The sequence below is a fragment of the Drosophila guanche genome, unplaced genomic scaffold (genome assembly GCF_900245975.1).
Source record: "Drosophila guanche unplaced genomic scaffold, DGUA_6, whole genome shotgun sequence".
NCBI lineage: Eukaryota > Metazoa > Arthropoda > Insecta > Diptera > Drosophilidae > Drosophila > Drosophila guanche.
The window spans coordinates 4,113,193-4,138,522 of NW_022995747.1; the positions used below are offsets into that span (position 1 = coordinate 4,113,193).

The 25,330-nt window shown below is 45.2% G+C and overlaps 9 protein-coding genes and 1 non-coding gene across 11 annotated transcripts in view; 5 read left to right on the forward strand and 5 right to left on the reverse strand.

Moving 5' to 3' along the window:
* The window catches only part of LOC117583117 (neural cell adhesion molecule 1), a 135,523-nt gene extending 133,382 nt beyond the window's left edge, over nucleotides 1-2,141 (reverse strand). The window contains exon 1 of the mRNA XM_034271303.1: nucleotides 1,231-2,141. The gene's annotated coding sequence lies outside the window, so the exon portion shown is untranslated. The remainder of the gene's footprint in view (nucleotides 1-1,230) is intronic.
* A 7,317-nt stretch (nucleotides 2,142-9,458) lies between these two features.
* LOC117583848 lies at nucleotides 9,459-9,583 on the reverse strand. Its single transcript, XR_004573815.1, has one exon. It is a non-coding gene; the product is annotated as a U5 spliceosomal RNA (small nuclear RNA).
* A 457-nt stretch (nucleotides 9,584-10,040) lies between these two features.
* Nucleotides 10,041-12,087, forward strand: LOC117583078 (nucleosome assembly protein 1-like 1). Its single transcript, XM_034271254.1, has 6 exons — nucleotides 10,041-10,192; nucleotides 10,266-10,432; nucleotides 10,498-10,618; nucleotides 11,094-11,322; nucleotides 11,388-11,470; nucleotides 11,538-12,087. The coding sequence occupies exons 1-6, from the start codon at nucleotides 10,121-10,123 to the stop codon at nucleotides 11,730-11,732; spliced, it is 867 nt and encodes a 288-aa protein (XP_034127145.1). The 5' UTR covers nucleotides 10,041-10,120; the 3' UTR covers nucleotides 11,733-12,087.
* A 1-nt stretch (nucleotide 12,088) lies between these two features.
* LOC117583077 lies at nucleotides 12,089-15,019 on the reverse strand. The gene is made up of 5 exons (XM_034271253.1): nucleotides 14,673-15,019; nucleotides 14,340-14,613; nucleotides 14,153-14,275; nucleotides 13,931-14,092; nucleotides 12,089-13,869 (listed from the first exon to the last, which is right to left on the reverse strand). Exons 1-5 carry the CDS (start codon nucleotides 14,996-14,998, stop codon nucleotides 12,448-12,450), a joined length of 2,307 nt encoding a protein of 768 aa, XP_034127144.1. The 5' UTR covers nucleotides 14,999-15,019; the 3' UTR covers nucleotides 12,089-12,447.
* A 426-nt stretch (nucleotides 15,020-15,445) lies between these two features.
* LOC117583287 (28S ribosomal protein S22, mitochondrial) lies at nucleotides 15,446-16,768 on the forward strand. Its single transcript, XM_034271523.1, has one exon. It carries the CDS (start codon nucleotides 15,517-15,519, stop codon nucleotides 16,696-16,698), a length of 1,182 nt encoding a protein of 393 aa, XP_034127414.1. The 5' UTR covers nucleotides 15,446-15,516; the 3' UTR covers nucleotides 16,699-16,768.
* Nucleotides 16,685-17,937, reverse strand: LOC117583288 (zinc finger protein 564). Its single transcript, XM_034271524.1, has 2 exons — nucleotides 17,778-17,937; nucleotides 16,685-17,719 (listed from the first exon to the last, which is right to left on the reverse strand). The coding sequence occupies exons 1-2, from the start codon at nucleotides 17,808-17,810 to the stop codon at nucleotides 16,745-16,747; spliced, it is 1,008 nt and encodes a 335-aa protein (XP_034127415.1). The 5' UTR covers nucleotides 17,811-17,937; the 3' UTR covers nucleotides 16,685-16,744.
* Nucleotides 17,938-18,050: 113 nt separating this feature from the next.
* Nucleotides 18,051-18,763, forward strand: LOC117583820 (protein BUD31 homolog). The gene has a single exon (XM_034272406.1). It carries the CDS (start codon nucleotides 18,122-18,124, stop codon nucleotides 18,554-18,556), a length of 435 nt encoding a protein of 144 aa, XP_034128297.1. The 5' UTR covers nucleotides 18,051-18,121; the 3' UTR covers nucleotides 18,557-18,763.
* Nucleotides 18,764-18,926: 163 nt separating this feature from the next.
* LOC117583817 (surfeit locus protein 4 homolog) lies at nucleotides 18,927-21,657 on the reverse strand. The gene is made up of 5 exons (XM_034272402.1): nucleotides 21,533-21,657; nucleotides 21,354-21,465; nucleotides 20,155-20,418; nucleotides 19,671-20,081; nucleotides 18,927-19,600 (listed from the first exon to the last, which is right to left on the reverse strand). The coding sequence occupies exons 2-5, from the start codon at nucleotides 21,402-21,404 to the stop codon at nucleotides 19,514-19,516; spliced, it is 813 nt and encodes a 270-aa protein (XP_034128293.1). The 5' UTR covers nucleotides 21,405-21,465; nucleotides 21,533-21,657; the 3' UTR covers nucleotides 18,927-19,513.
* A 49-nt stretch (nucleotides 21,658-21,706) lies between these two features.
* On the forward strand, nucleotides 21,707-23,688 carry LOC117583815. 2 transcript variants are annotated; one of them, XM_034272400.1, is made up of 6 exons: nucleotides 21,707-21,799; nucleotides 21,869-22,214; nucleotides 22,327-22,700; nucleotides 22,765-22,961; nucleotides 23,037-23,201; nucleotides 23,346-23,688. In XM_034272400.1, the coding sequence occupies exons 1-6, from the start codon at nucleotides 21,788-21,790 to the stop codon at nucleotides 23,566-23,568; spliced, it is 1,317 nt and encodes a 438-aa protein (XP_034128291.1). In that variant the 5' UTR covers nucleotides 21,707-21,787; the 3' UTR covers nucleotides 23,569-23,688. The 2 variants fall into 2 exon arrangements, with proteins under 2 accessions (XP_034128291.1, XP_034128290.1); XM_034272399.1 differs by having other exon boundaries at nucleotides 21,726-22,214.
* Nucleotides 23,689-23,743: 55 nt separating this feature from the next.
* On the forward strand, nucleotides 23,744-25,253 carry LOC117583816 (zinc finger protein 600). Its single transcript, XM_034272401.1, has 2 exons — nucleotides 23,744-24,138; nucleotides 24,201-25,253. Exons 1-2 carry the CDS (start codon nucleotides 23,815-23,817, stop codon nucleotides 25,218-25,220), a joined length of 1,344 nt encoding a protein of 447 aa, XP_034128292.1. The 5' UTR covers nucleotides 23,744-23,814; the 3' UTR covers nucleotides 25,221-25,253.
* The last annotated feature ends 77 nt before the right edge of the window (nucleotides 25,254-25,330 follow it).

Here is a 25,330-nt window from a genome sequence, read left to right on the forward strand (position 1 = left end):
ACTTCTGAAATAAGTTTTAAATCAACTGGTAAAATGTTCCTAATTTATTTATTAATTCTCATTCAGAACATCATTCATCTAACGACATTAATCACAATCTTAGCCCAACGTTGAATAAAATATACTCAGCTATGAATTAACTTTGATCCAAATCCACTTTCAACAAATTGTTTTTAATGAAATAATGAACAGTTTGAATTCAATCAGAATAGATTTTCCACCACATAAATGTTCATAGCATCGCCGTTTGCATATCCATCCATAATTCATGGAGATATCAGTGGGTTAATCTGGAATGGCATATTATACGAGCAAACGAGCTGTGGATTGTCACATTTTCAAGTATCGTATTTCATTTTGTATCGGGTTTATGCAATGTAAAATCTCTCTCTCTCTCCCTCTCTCTCTCTCGGGTGTTTGCCGCATAATTGTTTTCTATATAAAACTTAATTTTACACGGACTGACAGTTTGTGGGAAAGGGAATTAAAGGGGGATATGGGGAAATGGTAGAACATGGTACGCATGTGATGTGCGAAAAACACATCATTCATACATATTTTTAATTAATTGCTAAAAAATACAAACAATAAAATACGAACAGGATGAGAGTCGGAGTAAAAAAAGTGTGCAATTCGAAGTGATTTGATGGCGAAAATCGCATGGCTTTATTTTATATTAATTATGCAGCTGACTGATTGCAGCTCGGCCATTAAAAATGCAGCAACTACTCTCGGCCGCGTGCAACAAATAAAAATACAATGACTGCAATTAAATTGCGGAATATGGCTCTATACCGCGATGATTGCCTTTTATGTGAAGGGGAAAAAACTCACAGAAAAAAAACATAACAAAATCATCTTCATATTCATATTTAAAATTTATACGAGCCTCCTTTAGATCAATTTTCATGCATTAAAATCAAACAAATGGAAGGTAATGTTTGGAAAGTAGTTGGTTGGCCTCGGAAAAAATATAACCCAATCATAAAAAATGGTCCTGCGCTTACATTTTTTGTTGGAAATTATGAAAAATGTTACAATTAAAACCTGGTACTTAAAAAATGCGAAGTGGATATTATTACTTAACTATGAAATAACACATATTTGCGCCATCAAAAACTCTTTTTCAATGTACTTTATGGATAGTTTCCTATTCTTACAATAAATTTAAATGTGAATAGGATAGATAGGATAGGAGAAACTCCCCTTTCAACAGGTGACACGACTTACCTCGCACAGTAATCCCCTCTAGTTTTTGGTTTCAACGGTCTTTGACCCAACACTCTCTATGCGTATGCGTTTCTGTGTGTGTTTTTATTTGTTTATGTGTGCTTAGCTTTATTTATGGCTTTTCCGGCTGCGACACGCACACACACATACACATTCACGCTGCGGCACTGTGGCACGGAGCGGCACACACAGATACAAACACTGGCACTGACATTGGCTCTGGCACACTGGCTTGGTACTGGCGGTTCCGTTCGAGCGTCCTAATGTAAAATGCCGCACAATTTCCCCATAAACAAATATTTAAATATTTAATTTCTGTGCTGATTGTTTGCATTAAACGCCGGGGATAGCAGAACGGTGGTGCTGTTCTTGCGTGCTGCTATTTTTCACTCTCTCAATTTAATTAAAAATCTTTGTCCTGCTGTTTTCAATGTGGCGAAGGTGCTGGAGCGAGCGGCTGCTAGATGCGTGGCCGGCGGTGTGTTCAATTTCACGATTTTCTATGTGGCACAATTTGCACTGGGAGAGAGAGTACGAGAGTGGAGCCCGGAGACGGTGATAATAGCGGCATGGAATCGGTGTCCGGAATCGGGAGTCGCTCGCCCGAGCGTCGCGAGAGACCCTAAATCGAATCAGAAACAGAATCAACGAAGCGCGATTTTGTTTATGGAAAATATCCGTAAATCCCTTCGATTTTTGCACACCACGCTACACACACACACAATTTTCAGTTTATTGGCGAGGTATTAGTATCTCGCTGGAGAGTTCTCCTGTAAATTCACTCAAATTTGATTATCTGTGTGATTATTTTTCCCCAAAATTCCATTCAACACTTTTTATGCGAGGCGGCCTCTAGAGAGTTTGACTGGTATGTGGCATGTGGCAAGAAACACAACAACCGTTAGATTACGCGTTCGGACGAAGACTGAAGGTTGCATGATGAAGGCTGCCTCGTAGCGTTCCACGAATGACAACACGAGGGTGGGCTTCGGCAACCACTCGTTGATTCAACAGTTAGCACGAAGCGGGTAGGGCGCACACGAACCCATCACCCACCACCCACTCCGCCGATGGGAGCAATGGATATAGTCCTTTGAGCACACGAAGGACCTCTACGCGACTAGCCCAATGTAATTGGTATTACAGCCTCCTCTTCGCCCACTGTTGTTGTTGTTGTTGCTGCTCTTTTTGTTGGTGGAAAACGAATAGGAAATTAAAAGCCAAACAAAGAGAAAATGTACCTTAACAAAAGAGAGCATTTTCTGTAAAAATTATGTTAGAATTTCACCGGGGGTTATGTTAAGATTCTAACAGTCTGTTGGCAAACAAACTGTTATACATTATGTGTACATTTTATGATTATTATTATTTGTGGTATTAACTGACATAAACATTAAAGCCATAGAGAACTCTAATCAATTCTGTAGACGAAAAAATGCTTATCGATTATGGCATGCACTTATTCAAAGTGAATTTTTTGCAAAATAAATATATAAAACAAATAAATAATGCTTATGAAGATTAACTGATAGGAAATATTTAATTTAATTTTATAGTTTGGCTGCTTTAGTTAGGGGAAAATAGATTTGCAATGCAAATTTTACCTCATTTTCCTTTTATTACGTTTGAATTATAACGCTCCTTTGAATCTGAATTGAATGCGCGCCACAAATTTCCCACAATTTTCTTTACATGCCTAAAAGAGCGCCATGAAAGTTTGTTGGGAAATTTTCTCTGCAGCATACTTACTGCGAAGAAAACGTTGACTCTGTAGAATGCTTTCAAAATTTCATTAACCAAATCAAAATCTGATCTAAATATTGTGAAATATGAACTGAAATTTCAAGTCTACATATAATTTAACAAAACTTCAATCAAAGTGCAAAATTGCATTTCTAAAAACTATTCCACTAACTTGAATTGACATCATTAGATGGTGCTGCCAGCACCCACTGGCATTTCCATTGTTCTTTTCTACCATCCGTGCCAGGAATATGAGGAGGGGCATTTATTTTCAGCATGAGGAGACACACATCTCATGCACTCGCTTAGGATGGTGTATCCCTTGTAAAAATCCTTAAATTAAGAAAGGAAATCTGCTAATTGACAGCTTTGTGGTTCCGCGGGTTCCATTGTTACTCTATCTAGCCTGGTCTTTTTTTGTTTGCCCCTCCTGCCGTCCAGTTATTTATAGTTGTATGCTTTCTTTGCCACTCCTCCTGCTCCGGATTGCTGGGTTTATGGGTTCCCGGCTCCATTGACCACTCCGGCCATGTACACGAACTGTCGTCGTTGTCGTCTGGCTCGGCGCGGCTCATCTTCACGCTTCAAGGCCGTCATACATACCCCTGAAAAATGTTTTCCTTTTGGCCAGTCTTTCGCCCGTTTACTTATGCTCTCTCCTCAAGCAACTTTATTGTTATTTTTGCTGTTTCTGTTTTTGTTTTTTGGTTTCTTTCTTCCTTTTTTATTGTTGTTCGTTTTTCAGTTTTCTGGCAAACTTCATGTACTGACTGCCATCTGCAAAATGAAGCTTACCGCTCCATCCGAGTGGGCCCCACTGGTAATGTCATTGCTGAAGGTCCTACTCCTGCTGCTACTGTATCTGATGATGAACCATGCCGCTTCTACACCGTTCAAAAATTCGATTTTCTAAGGATCTATTGGACAATTAGTTGTTTCTGTTTTGCAAACACATTCATTGGCTGTCATTCCATATTTTAATTGCTTCAAATTAATATTATTTGTTAATCATTTTACTGAATATTTTGTTTGTCCAATATTCCGTGGAAATACATCTTATTTTCGCCAAGTGTCCTCCTACTCAAACTACTGCTTCTGCCCCAGCTCCTGCTCCATCTGGCTGGCCAGTGTCCAATGGCCCTGCTCGGACATTTACCGGCTGCCCCAAACTATTTGCCCTGCTCCATCTCCAGCTCCGTCTCCCGTCCAGTGCTCATAATGAATATTTATGAAGATTTAAAAAACATTTTCTTCGCGTCTGTTGTTTTATGATTTGCAAGTGTGCCTTTCCCTTCCATTCCTTTCCGACCAGAGAGCCGGAGAGCCCCGTCAACACTCAATGGCGTGGCAAAGTTTTTGCTTTTCGCTTCAGCGGCGAGTGAGACAGAGCAGGGATCAGGCGCAGGGGTGAAAGTGAACGGAACCAGCAGCAGGGGAGAAAGTGGACAGTCCACCCACAGGCTAAAGCATTCTAAACAGTCTCTGCTCTGTGGCTGTCCATCTCCCAATGGTCGATGCTGCTGCTGCTGCTGCTGCTGCTGGTGCTGCTGCCACTTCTGTTGTTTTCATTTTGTAAATGATTTCATTATGTGCCACAAAACGCCCCCTCATCGATGCCTGGGGGTGGTGGAATGGGCTGGCATGGAGTGGAATGGTATGGTATTGGATGGATGTTCTGTCCTGCGGTCCTGGCAGGCACAAGGATGACGATTTTGCGTTCGGCATGGAGCTCCACTCCTTGGTGACAATTTATTGATAATTTAATTTGACATTTGCGGTCCTCTGATTGTCATGATTGTTTTCATTTTAATCTTGTTGTTTTCCCTGGCCATTTTCTTTTTGGTCTTTGTTCCTGTTTTCCTTTCTGTTTCTTCCCTTTTTTTTATTCGCTTTTTTTATATGCATTGTGTATATATTTGTTGGTGCTGCGAACCTTGTAGGTTTTATGCTCTTGTTTTTCAGTTTCGCCTTTCATCATCGTTATGGGAGCATCAGGACCACGACCAAGACCAGGATGAGGTGGCGGTGGGTGATTCTTTTAGAAATACCATCGATGGGGCGTGTTGACGGGCATTTACATGTTGTTATGGCCTCTTTAAAGGATCTCTCTATTTAGCTTTTGTTTTGTGACTTTTCGCCAGCTTTGCAAATGCAAATTTGCATGCGAAAACAATGAAATTCCGTTGGGTCCTTGGGTGCTTCGGATGCTGTCCTTTCCTTATTGAAATGTTAACTCATCCTTGCAGGCCTCTCCATAATACACACCTTGAGGAGAAACAGTAGCTGGAGCTGGAGCAGCTACAAAATGTAATGTCCTTAATGACATTGCCTAAGGAATTTTAATTAAACTATTTCCTGCTACAACCGGCCCCTGCCTCTGCCCACCCAAACCCACTCCCACGCCTGCTGGCTTAAGCTTGGCATTTCGGGCGTGGCCTAAGCAGCTTCAAATGTGCACAAATATTGAAATATTTATGGAACAGCCAGCCAAACACATGAGCAAAGCAAACCCTATCCAATCCGATACGAAACCCAGCAGCAGCAGCAGCAGCAGCAGCAGCAGCGGCAGCTCCATCCTCAGGCTCTTGCTCTGCCCCGTAATGCAATTTTAATTTCTTCCCGTAGCACAGCAGGCAGGCTGGCAGGCAGGCAGTCAGGCAAATGTCTGATGTTGGATGGCGGAGGTCATGTGGCAGGGCATCAGCTGTGCAGTGCTCAGTAGTACCCGCCCCCTGGTTGCTGGGTCCTCGTTTCCGCCGGCGCTCTGCCATCATTTCCGCTGCTCATTTTTTGACTGACTTCTGACAAATTTGTATAGATTTGCTTTATGTTTGTCTTGTGTTTGTCTTCTTCTGCTGATTTGATTGTCAAAATGATGAACAATTTCGATTGTCTGTGTGTGTGTGTGTCTCTGTGTGCCTCTTTTACGGGGGCAATCAGCAGAAAGGCAGGCAGACAGCGCCGCAGCAGCGGAAGTCCTCAGATGTTGCACCTTCCACACAGCGCTTTAAACAGTTTCTTGAATGCCAGAAGCAACATAAATTGCGGCCAGAGACATTTTCGGGGGTGTGTTGCCGAACATTGCCCCAAGTTTTGCGCCACTAAAACTTTGCATCAATATGCAGCAGCAGTTGCCCCCCCCAGGACGCCACACGCCCAAAACGCCCATCCCCCATCCATGAGTAGAAGCTGGAAATGCAGCCATAAGGAAATTTCATTATTACCGCGCTTACACGCTAATGAAGCATGTAGAATATCAATGCGTGTAGATTTTGTGAGTGTGCACACTCATCCACTGCTATGTACACTGCGAGAAAATTTGTAACTTGACAAACTTGAAACATACAAATATCAAGTGGCAACAACATCACTGAATAACATCAGAAAGAGGAGTTTCATTTACCATGCGAATGAGAATCCGAATTTCCAAATGAGACATGGTAGCTCCCTTAAAGTGGATACATTTGATTGATTCAGGGTTGTTCCATTAGCCTCAACCTCAATTAAAATGCTTCCAATATCCGTTCCGATCATTCCGAGTCTTCTTTGGCCAAATATTCCTTACCTTACCCTTCGCTTCGTTTCCAATTCCCAGTTTCTCTCTAAATCTTGGCTCATCTGTTCCTTGTTTTTCTCAGTGTAAATCTATTCTTATGTGTATATGTGTCTATGCGCTTGCGTGTGTGACTGAGTGTGAGTGAGTGTTTCTAGTTTTATTGCAAATGTGTGTAATGAATGTAAATTAGTAAAAAGTTTTCCAGCCAGAGGTGGGGAGGCTTTAGATAGGAAGCGTGAGGTTGAGGGTGAGACTGAGGAAAGCTTGTGCCAAACTATCCTGCGGCTTGCAAGGATATCTTTTATGTATATAAATGTGTAAATGTGTGTGTGTGTGTGTATCTGTGATGTGTGTGGCTTATGAATAGCATTCGAATTAGACAAACTGCAGGTGTGTGGATGTTAATTATGAGCAGCAGCAGCAGCAGCAGCAGCATTCACGCATCCTGCTGCCTAGGGTCTCTACTGGATCGACACTCCACCACCGCTTGATGGGACTGTACTTCTTATGCCCAAAAAGCAATGGCCGTCTAAGCCAATTAGGTGCGATATGCAAATGCGCGCTAGTCGAAGAAGGTGGCGGTGCATGGGGATATTTTGCACAGTTTTCTAAGTGTTAATTATCCCTTAACTAATAACATTTAATGGCAAACACAATTCCGCACTTTGTGGCATTAGGCGGCAAAACTTTAAAGTTCTTATGAAGGGCAGGTGGCAGCGGGGCGGCAGGGCGGCAGGGCGGCAGGGCGGCGGCAGAGCGAATGGAAACCCAACAGCTGCAACTTATTAGATGCGTTGTCTGGTTTATGCAAAACCAAAGGCAACATTGGCCCCTGTCCTGGACCCGGAACCCGGAACCCGGGACTCTGGACCTCGGACTTAGACTCAGACTCGGACCGCACCTGGCTGTTGCTGCTCCTTGGTCCTCCTTGTAGCGCCCGCCCCCTGGTTCCATTTAAAATAAGCAAAAGCAAACTAACAAAATTCGTTTATCAACGCCATGCTGTCTGCAGCTCAAGGAAAGTTCAACCAAGGTGCAAAATAATTTGTTGCAATCAGCTTAGCCTGCAAGCTGAGGATGGCCAGGCCCACCCAACCTGCCACAGCGTAAGACCATCCCCAGGCACCAAAAGGCTGAGCGACTGGGGGAGGTGGTGTGGGGTGTGCTGGCCCGAAAGCCGGGCAAGTTTTCAATTTAAGTTGAATTATTATGACCTTAATTAACACGTCGTTTCATCATCAAATGCTGCACTACATCTTATGCTTTTGTTGTAGATATTTTTGGCATAAAGGTTGGAGCTCTCCACCTGGACGTAGGAGGATGGGTGGATGCGGATGGGGATGCGGATGCGGACGTTGAGCTGCTGATTCGATTTTCTGCAGACATGCACTTTTGCCAGAAACTAGCAGCTGCACTGCAGCTGCAGGAGAAGGAGAATCTCTAATCCCAGCGCCAAGTAACTGTTGCTCAGACTCTCGGATTGGGTTCAGGTTTGGGTTTGGGTTTTGAGTGTAGGTTCAGGGTCTGGTCTGGCACCGCCTCTGCTCTGTCCTTTGCTGCCTTGGCCCGTTCAGGGTTTTACTAATTTTGGTTTTAATTAAATTCAAACTATGTTGACGCTGCTGGCACTGACGATGTGGATGATGGCAATGATGCCCCTGAATGCTGATGCTGATGCTGATGGTGATGATGACCGGCTTCCATATTACTTATGTAGCTAAATTCTGATGCACCTTATAATTGAATGACCGAAATGTAAATTGAAAATGCCAGCAACAGCTTAACTTCGCAGTTGCAGCACTTAAAGAGGCAGAGCATAAATCTGGGCACAGGACCAACTGGGCGAAAGCGAGAGAGTCATCATCTGTTGTTGCCTCCACTGCTGATGCTCGTATTTGCCTTATGATTTCTTTTTAATTTCCCAGAGGTATTTAGGGTAAAAAATTTAATAATATCAAATATGAGGACAACGCGGAATGGAGTACTGCGAGTGCTATGGGTAGGGGTAGGAGGTGTATGTATTGGGCAGTCCTGCGGATACTCTGGCTGGACATGCGTACCCCATGGTACGAGTACGAGTACGAGTACGAGTACATGGACTCTTCATGTGTATTTGTGTGCAAACATGCAACAATGCGATCTCCCTTTCGCTCTCCGCTATGTTTGCTGCTCCCTCTGTGGGATTCCCGATTGTGTGGTTGTGTGTGTGTCTGGACTTCCGCTTGGCTAAATTTGTTTGCACTTTTTCCCACCCAAGCCCGACTCATAATTTCATTTGAAATGTTTGCCTAAGCGACAAAAATGTACTTATTTCTTTTGCTTTCATTTCTATGTAGTTTTGTAGCCTGACATATGGCACTAAGCCCTGTTCCACATTATTGTAACTAGGCTGGAGTCCACTCCAATGTCCGATGGGGTGTCAAAAGACAACCCAGAGATGGAGAGCCATAGAACAGAAAGCTAAGTCCGGCCCATTAAACAGACTCTGAACCTTGGCAACCCTTGGCAGCACTCAGCACGTGATTTGCATACACTTAAGCAGCTGTACCCATGCCGGGTTCCCTACCCATGCTACGACCCACAAGCCACACTTAATTACATGCCAAATGAAAAGTTCGAAGAAAAATACAAGGAAAAACTTAAAATAGAAACAGGAACAGCACCAAAAATTAAATGTGCGTTAAATTGCCAATAAACATGGCCTGCATTTCAATGACACCGACCAAAAAACGAAAGGGGTGCTTAAAGCCATTAAGAAAAATTCTTTATTTTACTGGTTTCTGAACGAATTTATGGAAACTTTGGTCCTCAATCTATTTATTCTGCCATTATCGTACATCCCCATCCCTGAACAACCACCAACCCTTTATCCAAGAATTCTCTTCATAAAACTATTCAGTGTGGTGTTGTCTCATGTATTTAATATGGCCCGGCGACAAATATCACCAGGCACTGCAAAAAATTTAGTTTAGACTCATTAGAGTGTCCCTCTCCACGGAAATCTTTAGTAAAAGGCGAAAGATTTATTCGACAATTGAAGAGAAACCAGAGTAATTTAACACCACGGAAACGATGCCTCTTTGGTTATGTGGCGCCAGAACCAGTTGGGAATTATAAGGCATAGCACTTCTTCGCCAGTTTCAGAACAGGACAAAATATTTGCTTTTGATAAATACATTTTTAAATTAACTCCAAGTATAAGTTTCTACTTGACTCTCAAAAATTTAAATAAAATCGGATCTCTATATCATAGAGCTGCCATAGAAACAAATTCAGGAACACTTTTTGGAGTTATTTGAATCACAAAGAGTGCTTTGACATTTCTGAACAAGTCTGTTATTCCACACAGATATCAAATATTTTCATTCGAGTGTCGACCGGCAAGCCAACACAAGCTATTAGAAAATAAAAGAAAAATTTAAAAAAAAAAACAACATTTGAAGCTAAAATTTGGGAATAGAAATTTAGTTTGAAACTTTAGAAAGTGAAAATAATTGTGTGCAACTTTTGTCAGGAAAATATTTAGTGAATTGGCGAAAGTGAAATAATTATTGAACTGTACAACGAAGCAAAGATCAATCCACTTCCTTAATGGAAGCCGTGCTTAGTTCTCGATCGCGGTCGGCCAAGGCCAAATACGTTGATTCGTTTACCAAAATGATTGTAAGTACTTGGCGGGCTAGTTATCTGCGGATATCTGCGGTAGGCTACATACTATATGGGGTGTGCTACACAGAACGAAAAGTACACCGAGGAGGAAAAAATAGCCATAGCTGAGTTGAAGACCCTCTATCTACAGACCATCCAATTGGATGTGGAATTGCAGCGGGAGATCTACAGCTTGGAACAGAAATTCGAGTTGAAACACAATGTGATATTTGATAAGCGCAAGAAAATCTTGCAGTAAGTGCCTCAATCAACCAAACCCTAAGCACTTTTCCCCATTTAATGTCTGGTGGCTTTCTTAGGGATTTTAAGAAGAATCATGGCGATTCCACACAAAATGACAACGTGACCAACTTTTGGTTGCGTGTGCTGAAGTCCTCCTACACAGAGTTCATTAGCAAGAAAGATGAACAAATATTGGGGGTGAGTGTACATTAGAAATTAAATTTGAAATCAAAAGGCAATACTGTAGCTGACAGTTCATTCTTTGAAGTACTCAAAATATATTTTTCAAAGTCAATCAAAGGTACAGCAGCTACTCTGCCTTTGTTCGACATGCATTATTTATTTTACAAATTCTTCAATTAATTCTAAGAACATACGCAAAAGCTGATACCGTCCCCCTATCCATGAGTGTAGAATCGCGAATTTTTCATAACATAAACATAAACATCCTCATTGGCTTTTGGATTTAAACAAAGCTCTGGCTGTCGCGACTGAAATCTTAGCCCCCGCGATAAGCCGCAAGTCAATAAATGACTTCTGAGAAAACCAAACGGTCGTCTGTGTTATTTTAAGCAATTCAATGCGCCATAGAAAGTTCTCGGCAGCTGTTTCTCCTTCAGTGACATTGAAATCTGCATATGCAACAATTTTCAAGTTCTTTTTTCCTTCACAGTATTTAAATGATATACGCACCAAGCTCTACAACAATCCAGTGGTCAAATTTGAGGTGCAATTTCATTTTGACAAGAACGAGTTCTTCACCAATGATGTGCTGCTGAAGACCTACTACCTCAACTGTGTGCCAGACATTGAGGATCCCTTGTCATACGATGGCGCTGAGATCTACAAGACTGAGGGCTGTGTTATAAATTGGAAAAATCCCCAGGATATCGAGAACAAGGGTAAGAAAGGTTAGCTAGTTGATCTTAAAATCTTAAAGTGACGGAACCATCTTTGAATGGAACAGATTCAGAGCAAACATTCTTTGCATTCTTCAATCCACCAATTTTGCCAAGTGATGAGAATGACCCAAACTATTGCGATATCAATGTAAGACTCGTGATTTCTTTGTCATGTGGTCATGGCTTAATTTTGTGTGTAACTTTATCTTTGGTAGAACATCTTGCAAAATGATTTTGAACTAGGATTCTATTTGAAGGAGCGTGTCATTCCCAAGGCTGTTATATTCTTCACTGGTGAAATTACAGACTGTCAGAGCTCTAGCGATTCGGACTCGGACACTGATGACACAGAGGAGTCGGATGCCGATGAAGTGGAGGATGAAGGTTCCTCCAATTGTGCCGATAAATAAGCACAAGATCAACCTACACATACACATACATACCATTACACATACATACCATTACACATACATACCATTACACATGCATACCATTCACATTCTGTGTTGTTGTTAGGTCTTCTATCCATGTGGTTTCTTTTACACTTTTTAACATTCATTTTCAAACTTCTTACTTGCTGTTTCAGGAGAGATAGATACACATACATTTCCTAAAATATTTCAAAGCTTTTCCCCAACAATTATTTCAAAAGAAGTTACCAAATAAGCATTACACATGATAATATTATAATATATACACAAGCGTGTCACACATCAAACACATAACATAAAACACTACAAAAATAAACGGTTCAATGTACCAAAAGGATTGTTCATATCTTTTAATGCTTAACTAAATGATAGGGGGGTTTATACATTGTATCAAGCCTGACATATAGTACAAGAGCGTTTAGTGTGTATGGGTGGAGGGGTGCAGAAGGGGCGTAATACTAGATGGGCTTGAGCTACAGCTTTTGCTTGTAGACAGCCATGGTTGTGGTTGTTGGTTTTCTTTTTTTTCAGGCTTGGCCATGTTTCCGTCATCTCGTTAAAAGTATCCAAGCCAGGACGGGCCGCCATGGGTTAAAGACAAATTTTACGGTAGTTCGGAACAACAAAATACGAAATACACTTAGATGGGAGGGAGCGGACTGTTTGTCCCAGTTTGGGGGGCAAGGGAATTCGTCTATGCCACATCTTCGAATTCCTGTGGTGGTGGTGGTGGTGGTGGCGGCGGCGATGGTGGTGGCTGCTCCTCGTCGGGTGCGTCATCTGGTGTATCGCTTGGTGCCGGCTGCTCTGGGTCCTTCTCCGGTGGCTTGACATCCTCATCTATGTCCAAATGCCCTGCCACTACCTCACACTCTGGCTTCAGTTCCTTGAATTTACGCAAGCCGAGGACCGTGACACTCGTGCCACTCACATCGATGAATACCAGGAAGGGCGAGCATTGCACGAGATGCTCCAGTGTGTGGTTGGTTATGTGTTGGTAGTTTCGCAGTGAGATCCGCTCGAGACGGTTGTCGGGCGATCGGTTGATGTTCCGTATCCAGACAACGTCCGGCTGCACAGGTCTGGCCGCGCGCCCGAAACTGTAGATGGCCCGATCCGAGACATAGTACTGGGGTGGTGGGCATGGATTGGATGCCTGTCGGTGTCGCAATCGGCGGGCATAGTCTCTGTCCAGGGGATCCAGCATGTTCCAGAACATTGGATGGTGAACCACCTGGTCGAAGTTACCTCGTGCCAGGGAGCGCCTTCGAGCGGAGTGCATGACAAGCATTGGCTCTCTGATGGCCATGGCCTGGGGGTTCATGTAGATCACCTGATCGCGTCGTGGCAGGAAGCGGCTGTGTGCCGGATTGTTGCCGCGAAACGACCGCAAATGGTCCGCCATCTGCTCCAGTATGGACTGCATATTGGGCTGTGGATTCTCGCCAGGGCCTTGGCCACCGGGCACGTAGACATAGGCGCGTGGTACCGGTCCAGCTCCAGCCCCAGCTTCGTCTGGTTCAGCGTTGTCGGCCTGATCAGCAGCAGGCGGCATACCTTGCCGCACGGCAGCAACACCTGGCAGAGCTATTACCACCAGAGGTGACCGCACGGCAGCATTGGGATCGATGCCACCGTTGTGTCCGTTGCTGCGCGGAGCTGCACTGTCCGACTTGTCGGACGAGGACGCTGACGCCGAGGATGTATCCTCATCTTCGGACTCGGAGGACAAACATACGCGCTTCCTCGAACATGATGCACTTGATGCTGGCGCTGGTTCATCCACCGTGTCGTCGCTGGGGTCCGAGTGGAATATGTCGTGGCATGGCCTGGGCGCATCGGAGGATTCGTTCGGGTCGTTGCCTCGTGCCATTTTGCAGGCACGCAAATGTTCCATGGCAGCACGAGATGTGGACGGCTCGTCATCATTTAGCACTTTCAGAGATTCCGACTGCGATGTGGCAGCCTCGTCATTTCCATTGTTCACCTTTTCAGGCGATGCCGCTTCCGGCGGCGGGTTGAGTGGGGATTCCAGCAGTAGCTCCTTAAGGTTCTCAATGGCACTGAAGCATTGCAGATCCGAGTTGTTTATGGGCGTTAGACGTAGATCGAGCACCTGTTGAACGAATTGCAAATGATTTAACATAAAAGAGACAACGTCAGTTGGGCTATCTCACCTCTAGCTTCATAAAACCAAAGCGTGCCGCCATGCTGCCGTAAGGCACAAACTTGCACAGCATTTGGCAGCCCTTGAGGCTGAGTCGTCGCAGCGAGGGCAGCTTGGAGAGGGCCATGATGTAGTATGGCTCGAACCAGTTGTTATCCTCGATGCTGAGATCCTGCACAAGGCAAGTGAATACATTAAGAGCTCAGCTGTGCTGCGGCTCCACTTCACTCACCTCCAGGTTAACCAATTGCATCTCTATCGTTTGGAATATGCTCTTGCCCTGATCCCCGACTTTCACACTGCAGTCCTTCAGCTTGAGACGCGTCAGCGAGCCAGGGAACTGTGTGATGCGTATCTATATTATAAAAATGAAATTAAATTATACGAATATTGTAGTTTATTTCAAGTTTATTTCTCACATATTCAAAGTCCAGGCTGACGCCCTGCAGCTCCAGCACCTTCAGCTGTGTGGCCACTTTGGGGAAAACGGTGGTCAAGGTGCAGGTGAACTGCCGGAACTCGCCCGCAACATGCTGTGACGAGGGCGGTCCGCAAATCTTAATTGTGTGTGTCTTCTCTGTGGCACGACCCAGTATATCCTCTAGTATGCCCAACGGCAGGGGGCCGTTGCTGAGATCGATCCCGTGCCAAAACCGGTGATCCAGAAGCAGGTTCTCCAAACGCGGCGAGCAGCTGACCAAACAAACGACAGAAGAAGAGTATTGGAGTTGGCTCTAGTGGTCGCGACTTACTGCATTAGGGCCATGATGGATGGCGTGTCCAGGTACTTGAAAATCTCGTAGAGAATTTCATCGCAAAAGCTGAGCAGGTGGTGCTCCTGGAAGTCGTCCCCTTTTTTGCGTTGTTTTGTCTTCGGCTCGGGGCGGTAGTCTTGGTCAACGCAGAGCAGGGGTGCGGCATCTTTTAGTGCAATCTCTCTCACCGAGAAGCGCCGCTTTTGCGCTGCAACAAAAGCGCTGCCCACTTCCGCGTTATCCATTCTGCCCGCTATTAATGAATGCCAATTTTTCCTGCAATTTTTCCAGTTAAAATGCAAGTAATAGAGCTGCAAAACCATCGATGGCTCCTATCGATACAGCGAACTGTGTTGTCAGTGGCTCGATATCGCCACCCTGCTTATCATTCTGGGTATTCCTGAATCAGAGAATCTAAAGCATGTTAATATCCAATCAAAACAAGTTTCAGGAGATCTTGAAGCTATTATCAAAGCGCTACGCCACTTAACAAAAGTAATACATACGAACATTTATTTGAGTTTGTACTATCGATTCCACTCTTTTAAGCTTGCAAAAACATCGACGCAACTGATCGTGTTAGACTCGAATAGCTGAAATTCGCCAAAGTAGTTTTAAATTTAGGGAATAGTTTCGATTAGTTGTCTTTTTCAAATGTTCCAACATTTGTATAACATTCCCAAACAATAAATGTTACTATATAATTTATTTTACACTGCATGTACACAGATTTCTACATAGACTGGCAACAACAGTGTTGTAAAACGATTCGCATACCTCGTTGCCAAGCACTAAACTTCCTACTCGTGTATTTTGTTTCTTATTTTTAAATTGAATTAAAATGTCCCTTTTGAGGCACGTGCGCCGTCTAAATGCTTTGCAAGGACTACAGCACTGCCGGCGGGATGTTTCCAGTGCACCGGCAAAGAGCGCCACACTCAAATACGACCAGGATCCGCAGCCGCTCTTCACCGATGCCGAAACCCAGCGCCTGCTCGAGTCCATGACGCAACTGCAGTTGGACAAGGTGTTCCGCAAGAGAACTGTGAAGGACAACAGGAGCGAAACCAAGTTCATGACCAACGAGCAGCTGGAGCAGGAGTTCCTGATGACCATCGAGAAGGCCAAGCATCTGCTGAAGATGCCGCCCATCGTGAAGATCAAACAAGACACTGAACGACCCATTGCCAAGGATCCGGCACTGAAAGACTTTGCCACCACCAAGTACGTATTCACGGACATCACCTTCGGCCTTCCCCACTCGGAGCGCAAGGTGGTGGTCCGCGAGACAGACGGCACCCTGGCCTACGCCTCGCTGGACATCATCAAGAGAATGAATCAGCTCTACTTTCCACTGGAGGGCCGCAAGTCCTACACGCCACGCATGTTCGCCTACGAGGAGCTGCTGCACAAGTGTCTGGAGGAGCACAAGTACGAATTCGTGCTGGACAGGCTCACAGTGCAATACGAACCCTACGAGACCGAGTTCCACAATCTCTCAGCGAGAGTTTTCGAGCATTTAAACGAGTCCAAGCAGTTCGATCTGCTGCGTTCCACCCGGCACTTTGGTCCGATGGCCTTCTTCTATGCCTGGCATCGGTGCATCGATGATCTCTTGTACGACATGATACGGCGGGACTACCTGCACAATGCCGTCGAGCTAATTGCACTGACCTATAAAATACACAAAATTCCGGTGGAATATAGGGAAACGCTGGCCAAGCTGCAGGCGCTACATCCCTCACCCGCCGAGAGCGCACTCTCGGAGCTGCAAGGATTCTTGCGAAGGCCCGAGGAGAAGCAGGGCATTGAGCAAGAAATCCATACGGCCATTGGCAAAACGGAGCAGGACTTTGCCGCCGACGACATAAGTTTGAAGTTCATCGAGGAATACATTGCCAGCGAGCACTCGCTGAAGAAGGTGCAGCTGGAGCTGGCCGTGCAGACCCTGAAGGAGATCAATCTGGAGAAGCTGCAATTGTTCCAGGGCTTAAAGAAAGCGCACGGCGTGCAGGCGTCATAGGTGCTGCTTCGATTTATTGTTATTAATTTACATAAATAAATATCGTTTAGGCCAACATCGAGGGCTTGAAGAGTTTCCTTGTCACTTTTCTGTGAATCGCCTGAATGCAGTTGAGCCTGTGAATGCCGCACAGCCGTTCATTGCTAAACTTCTTCAGGCAGACGGTGCATCGTTTGCGATCTCCCTTGTTTTGTAATGCCGATTGCTTGTCGAATAGAAACAGCGCCTTTGCCCTGGCGCAGCTCTGCTTTTTCTTGCGATGCAGAAGAAATGAAACGGCAGTCCTGAAATGAAAACGACACTGCAGACACCGATAGCGGGGTTGCTTTTCGTGTGTGCTGAGATGTTTGTACAGCTGTGGCAGCGTTCTGGTCATAATATTGCAGAACATATTCGGACACTTGAGGAAAATGGAAGGCTTCTTCGATGGACGTGAGGGGCAGGTGAGAATATGTCTTTGCAGCAGAAGTTCGTGATTCACGAGCTCGCCACAATAACTGCAGAGTACTGGCGGCCCATAGTGCATCACAATGTGACTCTTGTGCTGTTGCAGGGATCGGGCAACCTCGCCGCAGACCAAGCACTCCATCATTCCGTTCCGGATCATCGATGTGTTCTCAACCACGAATGTGATGAATTTCGTTTCCTCGTCCTCCTCTTCATTTGGCAATTCTCTTTTGCAGTCTTTGTCTATTTGCTCCTCCTCCCAATCGTCTATGTCGCATTGCACTCCCACATCGCAGGTCAGCTTTTCCTCTGTCTGTACGAAGCGCTCGCGGACGGGGTTCTTGGGCTCCTCTGGCTGCATGGCAGAGTAGCTGATCAATGACACTGTCTTGGGTGGTTGGTGATCAAGCTTGGCAGGCTGGGCGGCAACAGCCGCATTCGGCCGAGTACATGGCCTTTTTATGCGGGTTGGGACTATCCCATTCTCACGGGCGTACCGTGCTGGTATTAACTTGGTTTGCACGAATATATACTCCGGAAGATCAAAGACTCGCACTCGAATCGGTGTTAGCGTCTGAAACAAAGGACAATCTTCAAAATGACTAAAGTTTACCATGGATTATCATTTATACCTTTGCTAAAATATTCTTAGGCGCATTTGCCATTCTCGGGTGTTTGTCAACCAAGTGGTAGCGTAAAAAAAAATCTAATTGGAGAACACCGGTGGAAAATGTTTTATAAATTGGCTTGAGTTTGTGTGACCGCGAATGTCTTTTTTTTTGACGATTAAATCGATGTTTTTAGCTTAAAGATCGAAAAAAATCGAGTCTGGTCTTCAAACGAAAATAATTATTACTTTTGTGTGAATGTCGATTAGTGTTTCCCTGCTCCATTGCCATTACTTTTGCCATTCACACATTACGGCATCGCATCAAATTTTGGCACAATATATTAAGAAGAAAAAAACCATAAAATAATGCCGAAAGTACGCCGGAGCCGCAAGCCGCCCCCAGACGGATGGGAGCTGATAGAGCCCACACTCGAGGAAATCGAGCAGAAGATGCGGGAGGCCGAAACAGAACCACACGAGGGAAAACGCATTTCGGAGTCCCTGTGGCCGATATTCAAGATCCACCATCAGAAGACCCGCTACATCTACGACCTGTTCCACCGTCGCAAGGCCATTAGCCGAGAGCTGTACGACTATTGCCTAAAGGAGAAGATTGCCGATGGCAATCTGATAGCCAAATGGAAAAAGTCCGGCTACGAGAACCTCTGCTGCCTGCGATGCATACAGTCGCGCGACACAAACTTTGGCACAAACTGCATCTGCCGGGTGCCCAAGTCCAAACTGGAGGAGGGACGCATCGTGGAGTGTGTGCATTGCGGGTGTCGCGGCTGCTCGGGTTAAGTCGCTAGGTTTGCCTGGGACGCCGAGTCCCTTCAACTGCTGCGAGTGCCCAAATTCCAGCTCTAGGAAGGACATTCTTTTAGACATATGTATTGAAAACAATAGCCAATAGCTACACCCACAGAGCGACACCGCTACCAGAGAGTTAAGACATTGTAATGTACAAAAATAATGTAAATTTAAAAATAAATAAAAAGTTGGACGGGACCTATCGATTTTATGTCATTCACTAGGTCTTCAGTTTGTTATCGTAAATTATCGCACTCAAATTAAAAGAAAACGAAATCATTCAATTTTCTTCATTATGTTTATTAAAACGGTACAATTTAATTCTATTACACTTTTGCTTATAAACGAAAGAAACAAATCATTGTCAATTGGTACACTCATCATATTTTATACATCGTTTTCATCTCATCATATTCAACCCTCTATTAAACAACAAAACGCAAACACCAAGATTACAACTTATTGATAAGGGCGTACAAATTATAATAAAAAAAAACCTGCGAATTATATGGATTTTTTGCCTGACAAGTATTGGATAGTCAAAATCAGTTAATGTCTCTCGTTTTGGGCGGGGTGGCCGGACATACATTATGCCATATTTGTTTGTTGCATTTTCGTTATGTACAAAAAGAAAAAACGATCTTAAATGTAGACGGAGTTTGTCGTTGAATGTGCGCGAATGATGGTTGGGTTTTGGGTTTGGGTTTTGGGCTGGATGATAGGTAGGTCAGGGCCCTGGGAGGTTATTGCGGAAGTCAAGTCCCTTTTCATACAAAAAATATTTGTCAAGTTCTTATAGGTGTGCCGATGTTGTCTGTGCTGATGCTGCTCCTGTTGTTGTCCCATTTTATGGTAAATCCTAACTAACATTTCTCGGAAAGAGTAAAACACGGTTCAAGTCAATTGCTGCTCAAGTGTTCCGTGGTAGTTTTTGCGCTAAACATATCTCTACCACTTCTTCTTGTGCTCGTCCATGGATACGCCACCAGGGCCCAAGGATACGATCATTAGCAGGCCACCAATAACCGAAAGTGTCTGTAATATTAATTATTGCAAATTAATGGAGTTTGGAAAACAATCAACATGTTTTTTGTGTTATTCTTACCTGGAAAAAGTCATATTTCAAGAAATCCCTGAGTGGCTTGTAGGACGGAATGGTCCACCAGGCATTGTGATACAAATTCAGAACAGTGAGCAGAGCGACGAGGATCAGGGCCGATAGCTTCGTCTTGTAGCCCAGCACCACGAGCACCATTAGAATGGAGCCGATAATGTCCTGGATCACCTGCCACACGCTCAGCTCGAACCGGATGAGGGTAATGAACATGAAGGCCAACAGAATGCGTCCCGCCAGCTGCATGAAGTTCTTGGGTTTATTGTCGCCCATCGATGGTACGCCCGCAAATAAACTGCGGCCCTCGATCCGTGCCTCGGCCAGAACCAACAGTAGGGCTCCAATCAAGGCAAAGTTTCGCAGCAAGAACTGGAAGTCCCACAGAATGGAATAGGCTACTGTCTGTGAAAACAAAATGGGAAAAAAGCGGGTTAGTAAGAGTCTTTGCTTGGAGTTCTGATTCTGATTCGTTTACCTGTAGCACCACAATGAAGAAGAGCAGACCGACGGCGATGTCAACCTTGAATCTAGCCATTACCATGCCGCAGCCTCCCAGCTGGCCGAGCAGATTGACCAGCACGAATACGGTGGCCAGGAACTTGCCACAGCCCCAGCTCATGTCCATATACTCGCGCTGTTCGTTCCACTGGAAGTACATGCGCAGGCCATCCTCGAAGAAGGTGGCGATGAGGCAGAGACGCGCCACCGTGGGCAGCACATTCTTGCCGCGCTTGATAACCTGCACGGGAGACCGTTGACAAAAAGAGAGGGAGCGAAATTATTGTTCATTTAGTGATAGTTAAAATACAGTTTGGCGGATTGATAAGTGTGCGGGTGATAAGAGATGGGAAATATACGATCGCACTCATTGAGCGGGGCTTTCACACATACACATGTACATATTTACACGTGTATTTATGAGGGGAAATGTCGGTTTGGTTTGGCAAGACTGTGACGTGTCTCTCGCCCTCTCTATCTATTTCTACCGATCTCCGCTATCGGTGTGCGCGCACTCTGTTCGCCTAACGGGTTTTTAGGCCTAAGTGACCAGCTCCCCAGCACGCTCTCGATGCGATTTGAATAAATATATAAAAATACCAGGCCCACAATCTCTCACACAAACACACAGCCGAGTGTCGCTGGTGTGCAGCATTATTAAACCATTTTGCTTTCTCAAAGATTATTACGGAACTCTCGACCTGGCCGATGGCGTCGGCGTCTCGTCTCACGCACTCACTCTCACCACTTTCACTTGCAAGAAGCAACTTGCACGCACACTCTCGCAAACTCATAGGCATCCCAATGTATGTTCACACATATGCGTGTGCATAGGGGTGTATTTTTGTCTGGTGCAGACGCAACAATTGCGAATTGGAATCATTTTTTTGCTTGATAAGCAGGATGCTATTCTGTCTAAATCGGTAGTCAGACTGAGTTAACCTTGCATATGTACCTCCCATAGTCAGGGCCAGTGATTCGACTGCACTTGAGCACTATAAAGTTTGCCGCGTTTGGGTGACGTTGGCAGTTTTCTTTCCGTGCAGCTGCCAGTCCCAATTTAATGGTCAGTCCAAGGCCAATATGTTGGATGTCAAGGGGTTTGTGTGAGCGACTGCGACTAGGTATCCCCCCTCTCTGGTGATCCATTTCGAGTACTGTTAATATATATTTTACCTGTTCCGCCACATCTTCTGTTTTCGCAATGTATTCGTTGGGTATGCTCATGTTGGCAGTTTCGGCTGCTGTGTGTCTGGAACGTTGATGCACTCGGCTTGCTCACTCGCAGCTATGGAGACACTTGATCAGTTAGTAACTGGCTCCTTTCTTGTCTTTCGAAATTATAATAAAATTACCAAAAAATCATGAATTAAAAACCAGGAACTTAAAAACACACACACGGCACGACAAAAAGGCTGGCAGAGAGAGCCAGAGCTGTCAGTGCAGGTTATCGATAGTGCTGCTATTTTAGCTTTTTTCGGAAGATATCTTTCCATTTTTAATGTAAGTCGACCGATGTGAATAGCGATTAATGCTATCAAAACGAAATAGCGTGCCTTGGCCTGCCCTCCATCTCTGCGAAAATAGCTGCTAGGAAAACACACACGAAAATGGCTTCAAAAGTAAAGAAACAAAGAATTGAGACTGTGTCTGAATATGTAGTAATCCCTGACAATACCAACAAAAAACAGAAAACAATTAAGGCAAAAGAAAATGACGCCGGCTATGGATCTGGAGAATTTTCATTGGCCTGGAATGTGGATGACTACAGGACGGAATATGAGAGTGAGGAACATTGGGATTTGCGGCGCAGCTTCATGGTCGCCCACAAGGAGCGCTTTGACGAAGACCGCCTGGTGTGCCTGGCTCAGACATTCGTCAATATGGAATTCCTCGGCTGCAAATACCCAAGCGAAACGATGCATCTGGTGGCGGAAATGTCCAAAGAAATCGCTGAAGAGTTCAGAAGGAAGCGCGACCAGCGCCTGAAGCGAACATTTGTCTCCGCATCGGATGCGGCGGAGCAGCGCGCCAAAGGTAGACGGAAGAATTAGTTCGATTTGATCAGGCAGAGAGTTATTTATATTACTAGTAGTTATATGAGCCAGAGTCCACGAATTCTTCCTAATGAATAATTCCAAACAAATAGGGCGCAGTGGCACAACAAAGCCTAATCAACTCCAGGATGAGCAGCGGGGTGGCACGAATCCATACAGTCGAGAGCGTCAGTGTTTCGGCGACGGCAAGCCAATTGATCTCTTCGAGGGCCTACGTTTTGGCAAGCTGATCCTATATCTAGACGGCGGACGTAGTTGTCTGCGCAATTCGTGTGCCATAAGCCACGTCAAGTACGAGGAGCGTCCGTGCAAAGAGCCCGAGTCCACCGAAAATACCAAATATTCCGAGATACTTGTAAATAACGAGGTGATTGCAGTTGGCCAAGGTGAAAACCTCAAGGAGGCCAAGATTGCAGCATTTAAACAGGCATTGTTCCTGCTCCAGACACACTGCTATAGCATCAAGGTACATACAAACGAAGACCATTCCAAGTTGGCGTCAATTGACTTTCAAATTCAAAATTATTCAGCTGAACGCCAGCCGACAGACCATCAAAGTCGAAAAGACAATCAATGGTGTGAACATAAATGTGACGAAGGAGTCTGCCGATAGCCTGGGCGGTCCCAAGTTGGATGAAACCAACAAAGGCTACCGCATGATGCGCCTAATGGGCTGGACGGGCAGTGGTCTGGGTCGCCAAAAGCAAGGACGCGAAGAACCCGTTGGGTATGTAATTGCTCTCACAAGGAATCTCTGTGTGAATTATTAACTTTAATGCTTAAAACTTTTGTTCTATTTTAGATATTTGCTGAAAACCAATCGCAGTGGCTTGGGTGGCTGCAACAAGCCGAATGTAAATCTGGCAAAATTTCGCAAAATGATTGAAAATTATGTCAAATCGGATGATATGCGCGACATGCAATTTGAGCCAACGTTCTCCAAGGAAGAGCGTGCCTCATTTCACAAGTAAGTGCCCCCCCTCATCGGAAAATCTGCGTGTGAGGTACTTGGTGGATTCTCTGCTCTGCTCATTGTATTATCTTGTAATAATCTTATTTCCACCTTCTATGTAATCACCTCAAATTCCAAACAATTGATATTCACTTTCAGGATTGCGAGCAAATACGGTTTACGCTCGAGTAGCTACGGCAATGGGGAATCTAGACGTCTTCTAATTACGAAGAAAGCCAACCACAACACAATACTCCAGGAAGTACTATCCCGCCGAAATCCAAAATTCTGCGAGCGCTATTTTGTTCAAGTCCCCATGCAGAAGGCTCATCTCTTCCCGGGCCACGTGGCGAGCTTGGATCTGGAGGGGTTGGATGATTAACAATTTAAGGAAATTTCGTTGAAGCTCAGCTCATTGTACTGCTATAATAAGGATGATTCTCTCAATCATTAAGTTGTATTCTTTAAGATGTTAAAAGTATAAATTCATATTTCCCCACGACCGCCATTTTTGTTTACGTTTCGCTTTGAATGGCAGCGACAGCCAGCTGAGTGCCCCATTCAAGAAGAAGAGACTGCATGGCTGCAGCCTGCACTTTTCATTGTTTGAATATTTGTTATAAATGTAATGGGTAAATGTCCACGATGCGACTGCGAAGCAAGTGGACAGAATCGGCTGGTCACCGACAGCTGTGGCCACACCAAGTGTCGCCTCTGCCTGGTGGCAGATGTGTCCGATTGCCTGGAATGTCGACTTGCCAACAAAGAACAAGTCTCGCCAAAGAAAATCTCAAATGTCAGGACGACTGCAGACAAACGGATAACCATCACGGATCAGGGCTATCACTGTACCGTGTGTAAGAAGGATTTCCGCAGCCGCACCCAACAGTACTATCATCTTTCCTGCGGCAATGATCTGCTCAAGAAGTTCTGCTGCAAGCAATGCAATCGGGTAAGTGGGTGTGGTGTTTGCTCTTAAAAGTATTCAAATTGCATGATTCTCTCCACGTATAGCGCTTTGCCACCCACTCGCATTTGAAGTACCATCTGAACAATCACGTCAGCAACTCAAAGTATTCCTGCAGCATTTGTCGCAAAAAGTTTAAGCAGCCAAACGTCCTGCAGCGTCACATGCGCATCCACAACAATGAGCAGCATGCCTGCCAGCACTGCCACAAGGTTTTCCGCTCTCTGAGCACACTGAAGGATCATTTGGTGGCGCACACAGATCACGGCTTTCCATACAAGTGCGAGATCTGCGCAAAGATCTTCCAGAACAAGGCCAATCTGAAGCAGCATCGCCTGAAGCACGACCAGAACAGCTCACGACACAAGTGTAAAGTGTGCCAAAAGTCATTCCTGCGCCAGTCCACGCTCAGGCTGCACATGAAGCGTCACTCGAAGCGCGAGCGCCAGCCCTGTCCACTCTGTGGCAAGAGCTACAACGATGCGGATGCACTGGCCCGCCATTTGCGGCAACACAAGACTGTCGAGCGCTATCGCTGCACCCAGTGCGAGGTCACGGTCAATCGTCGGGACAACATGCATCGCCACCTTCGCTCCATGCATCCAGGCGTTGCATTTGAGAGCAGCGTGGAAATCATAACCCCAACGAGTGCATACGAGCCTGCCACAGCAGCGGAGGAGACCCCAGCCGAGAGTCTGCGCTACAACAGCGTGATCAAGAGCGTGGGCAATGTGGAGCCAGTTGTGCTGCCGGTGGCCTTGCCCGTAGTGCAGCTGGAGCAGCAGCAAGCTGCAGTAAAACCCCTGCCAAATGCAATGCAAAAGCAAAATGTGAAGCTCTATCGAAAGATCATTTTGGACCTGGACAACGAAGAGTACTCGAATGAGTTAAGCATCGAGGAGGAGATAGCCACGGGACAAGACTCTGCCGCCAACGACGTTGCAATGCAGGAGCAACGTCAACAGCAGCAGCAGCTGCGTGGCCCGGGCCATAGCACCTCCAATTTTAGCGAAATGCATTGGCGAAAGAATTTCAAATGTTCCTACGAAAACGAACACACAAACTGATCGAATGCTGATGATATTCTAATTATGAAGCTGCTGCCACCCTTTTTGGCAGTTGGCCCTTGATTTATTAGTGATTAGTAAAAAGTGCTGGGAAAGATGCCCACGAAACG

Excerpts from the sequence above, each read along its gene's own strand:
- LOC117583816 (XM_034272401.1), top strand. The coding sequence starts at position 23,815 with ATGGGTAAATGTCCACGATGCGACTGCGAAGCAAGTGGACAGAATCGG. Across the intron at positions 24,139-24,200 it reads GCTGCAAGCAATGCAATCGG|CGCTTTGCCACCCACTCGCA; the intron begins GTAAGTGGGTGT and ends CTCCACGTATAG.
- LOC117583078 (XM_034271254.1), top strand. The coding sequence starts at position 10,121 with ATGGAAGCCGTGCTTAGTTCTCGATCGCGGTCGGCCAAGGCCAAATAC. Across the intron at positions 10,193-10,265 it reads ATTCGTTTACCAAAATGATT|AACGAAAAGTACACCGAGGA; the intron begins GTAAGTACTTGG and ends TGTGCTACACAG. Across the intron at positions 10,619-11,093 it reads AAGATGAACAAATATTGGGG|TATTTAAATGATATACGCAC; the intron begins GTGAGTGTACAT and ends TTTCCTTCACAG.
- LOC117583287 (XM_034271523.1), top strand. The coding sequence starts at position 15,517 with ATGTCCCTTTTGAGGCACGTGCGCCGTCTAAATGCTTTGCAAGGACTA.
- LOC117583288 (XM_034271524.1), bottom strand. The coding sequence starts at position 17,810 with ATGGCAAATGCGCCTAAGAATATTTTAGCAAAG. Across the intron at positions 17,720-17,777 it reads CTAAGAATATTTTAGCAAAG|ACGCTAACACCGATTCGAGT; the intron begins GTATAAATGATA and ends CCTTTGTTTCAG.
- LOC117583077 (XM_034271253.1), bottom strand. The coding sequence starts at position 14,998 with ATGGTTTTGCAGCTCTATTACTTGCATTTTAACTGGAAAAATTGCAGG. Across the intron at positions 14,093-14,152 it reads TGCAATTGGTTAACCTGGAG|GATCTCAGCATCGAGGATAA; the intron begins GTGAGTGAAGTG and ends TGCCTTGTGCAG. Across the intron at positions 13,870-13,930 it reads TTGGTTTTATGAAGCTAGAG|GTGCTCGATCTACGTCTAAC; the intron begins GTGAGATAGCCC and ends TTCGTTCAACAG.
- LOC117583815 (XM_034272399.1), top strand. The coding sequence starts at position 21,788 with ATGGCTTCAAAAGTAAAGAAACAAAGAATTGAGACTGTGTCTGAATAT. Across the intron at positions 22,701-22,764 it reads CACACTGCTATAGCATCAAG|CTGAACGCCAGCCGACAGAC; the intron begins GTACATACAAAC and ends AAAATTATTCAG. Across the intron at positions 22,962-23,036 it reads GGACGCGAAGAACCCGTTGG|ATATTTGCTGAAAACCAATC; the intron begins GTATGTAATTGC and ends GTTCTATTTTAG.
- LOC117583817 (XM_034272402.1), bottom strand. The coding sequence starts at position 21,404 with ATGAGCATACCCAACGAATACATTGCGAAAACAGAAGATGTGGCGGAA. Across the intron at positions 20,419-21,353 it reads CAGAAGATGTGGCGGAACAG|GTTATCAAGCGCGGCAAGAA; the intron begins GTAAAATATATA and ends TCTCCCGTGCAG. Across the intron at positions 20,082-20,154 it reads TCTTCATTGTGGTGCTACAG|ACAGTAGCCTATTCCATTCT; the intron begins GTAAACGAATCA and ends TTGTTTTCACAG.
- LOC117583820 (XM_034272406.1), top strand. The coding sequence starts at position 18,122 with ATGCCGAAAGTACGCCGGAGCCGCAAGCCGCCCCCAGACGGATGGGAG.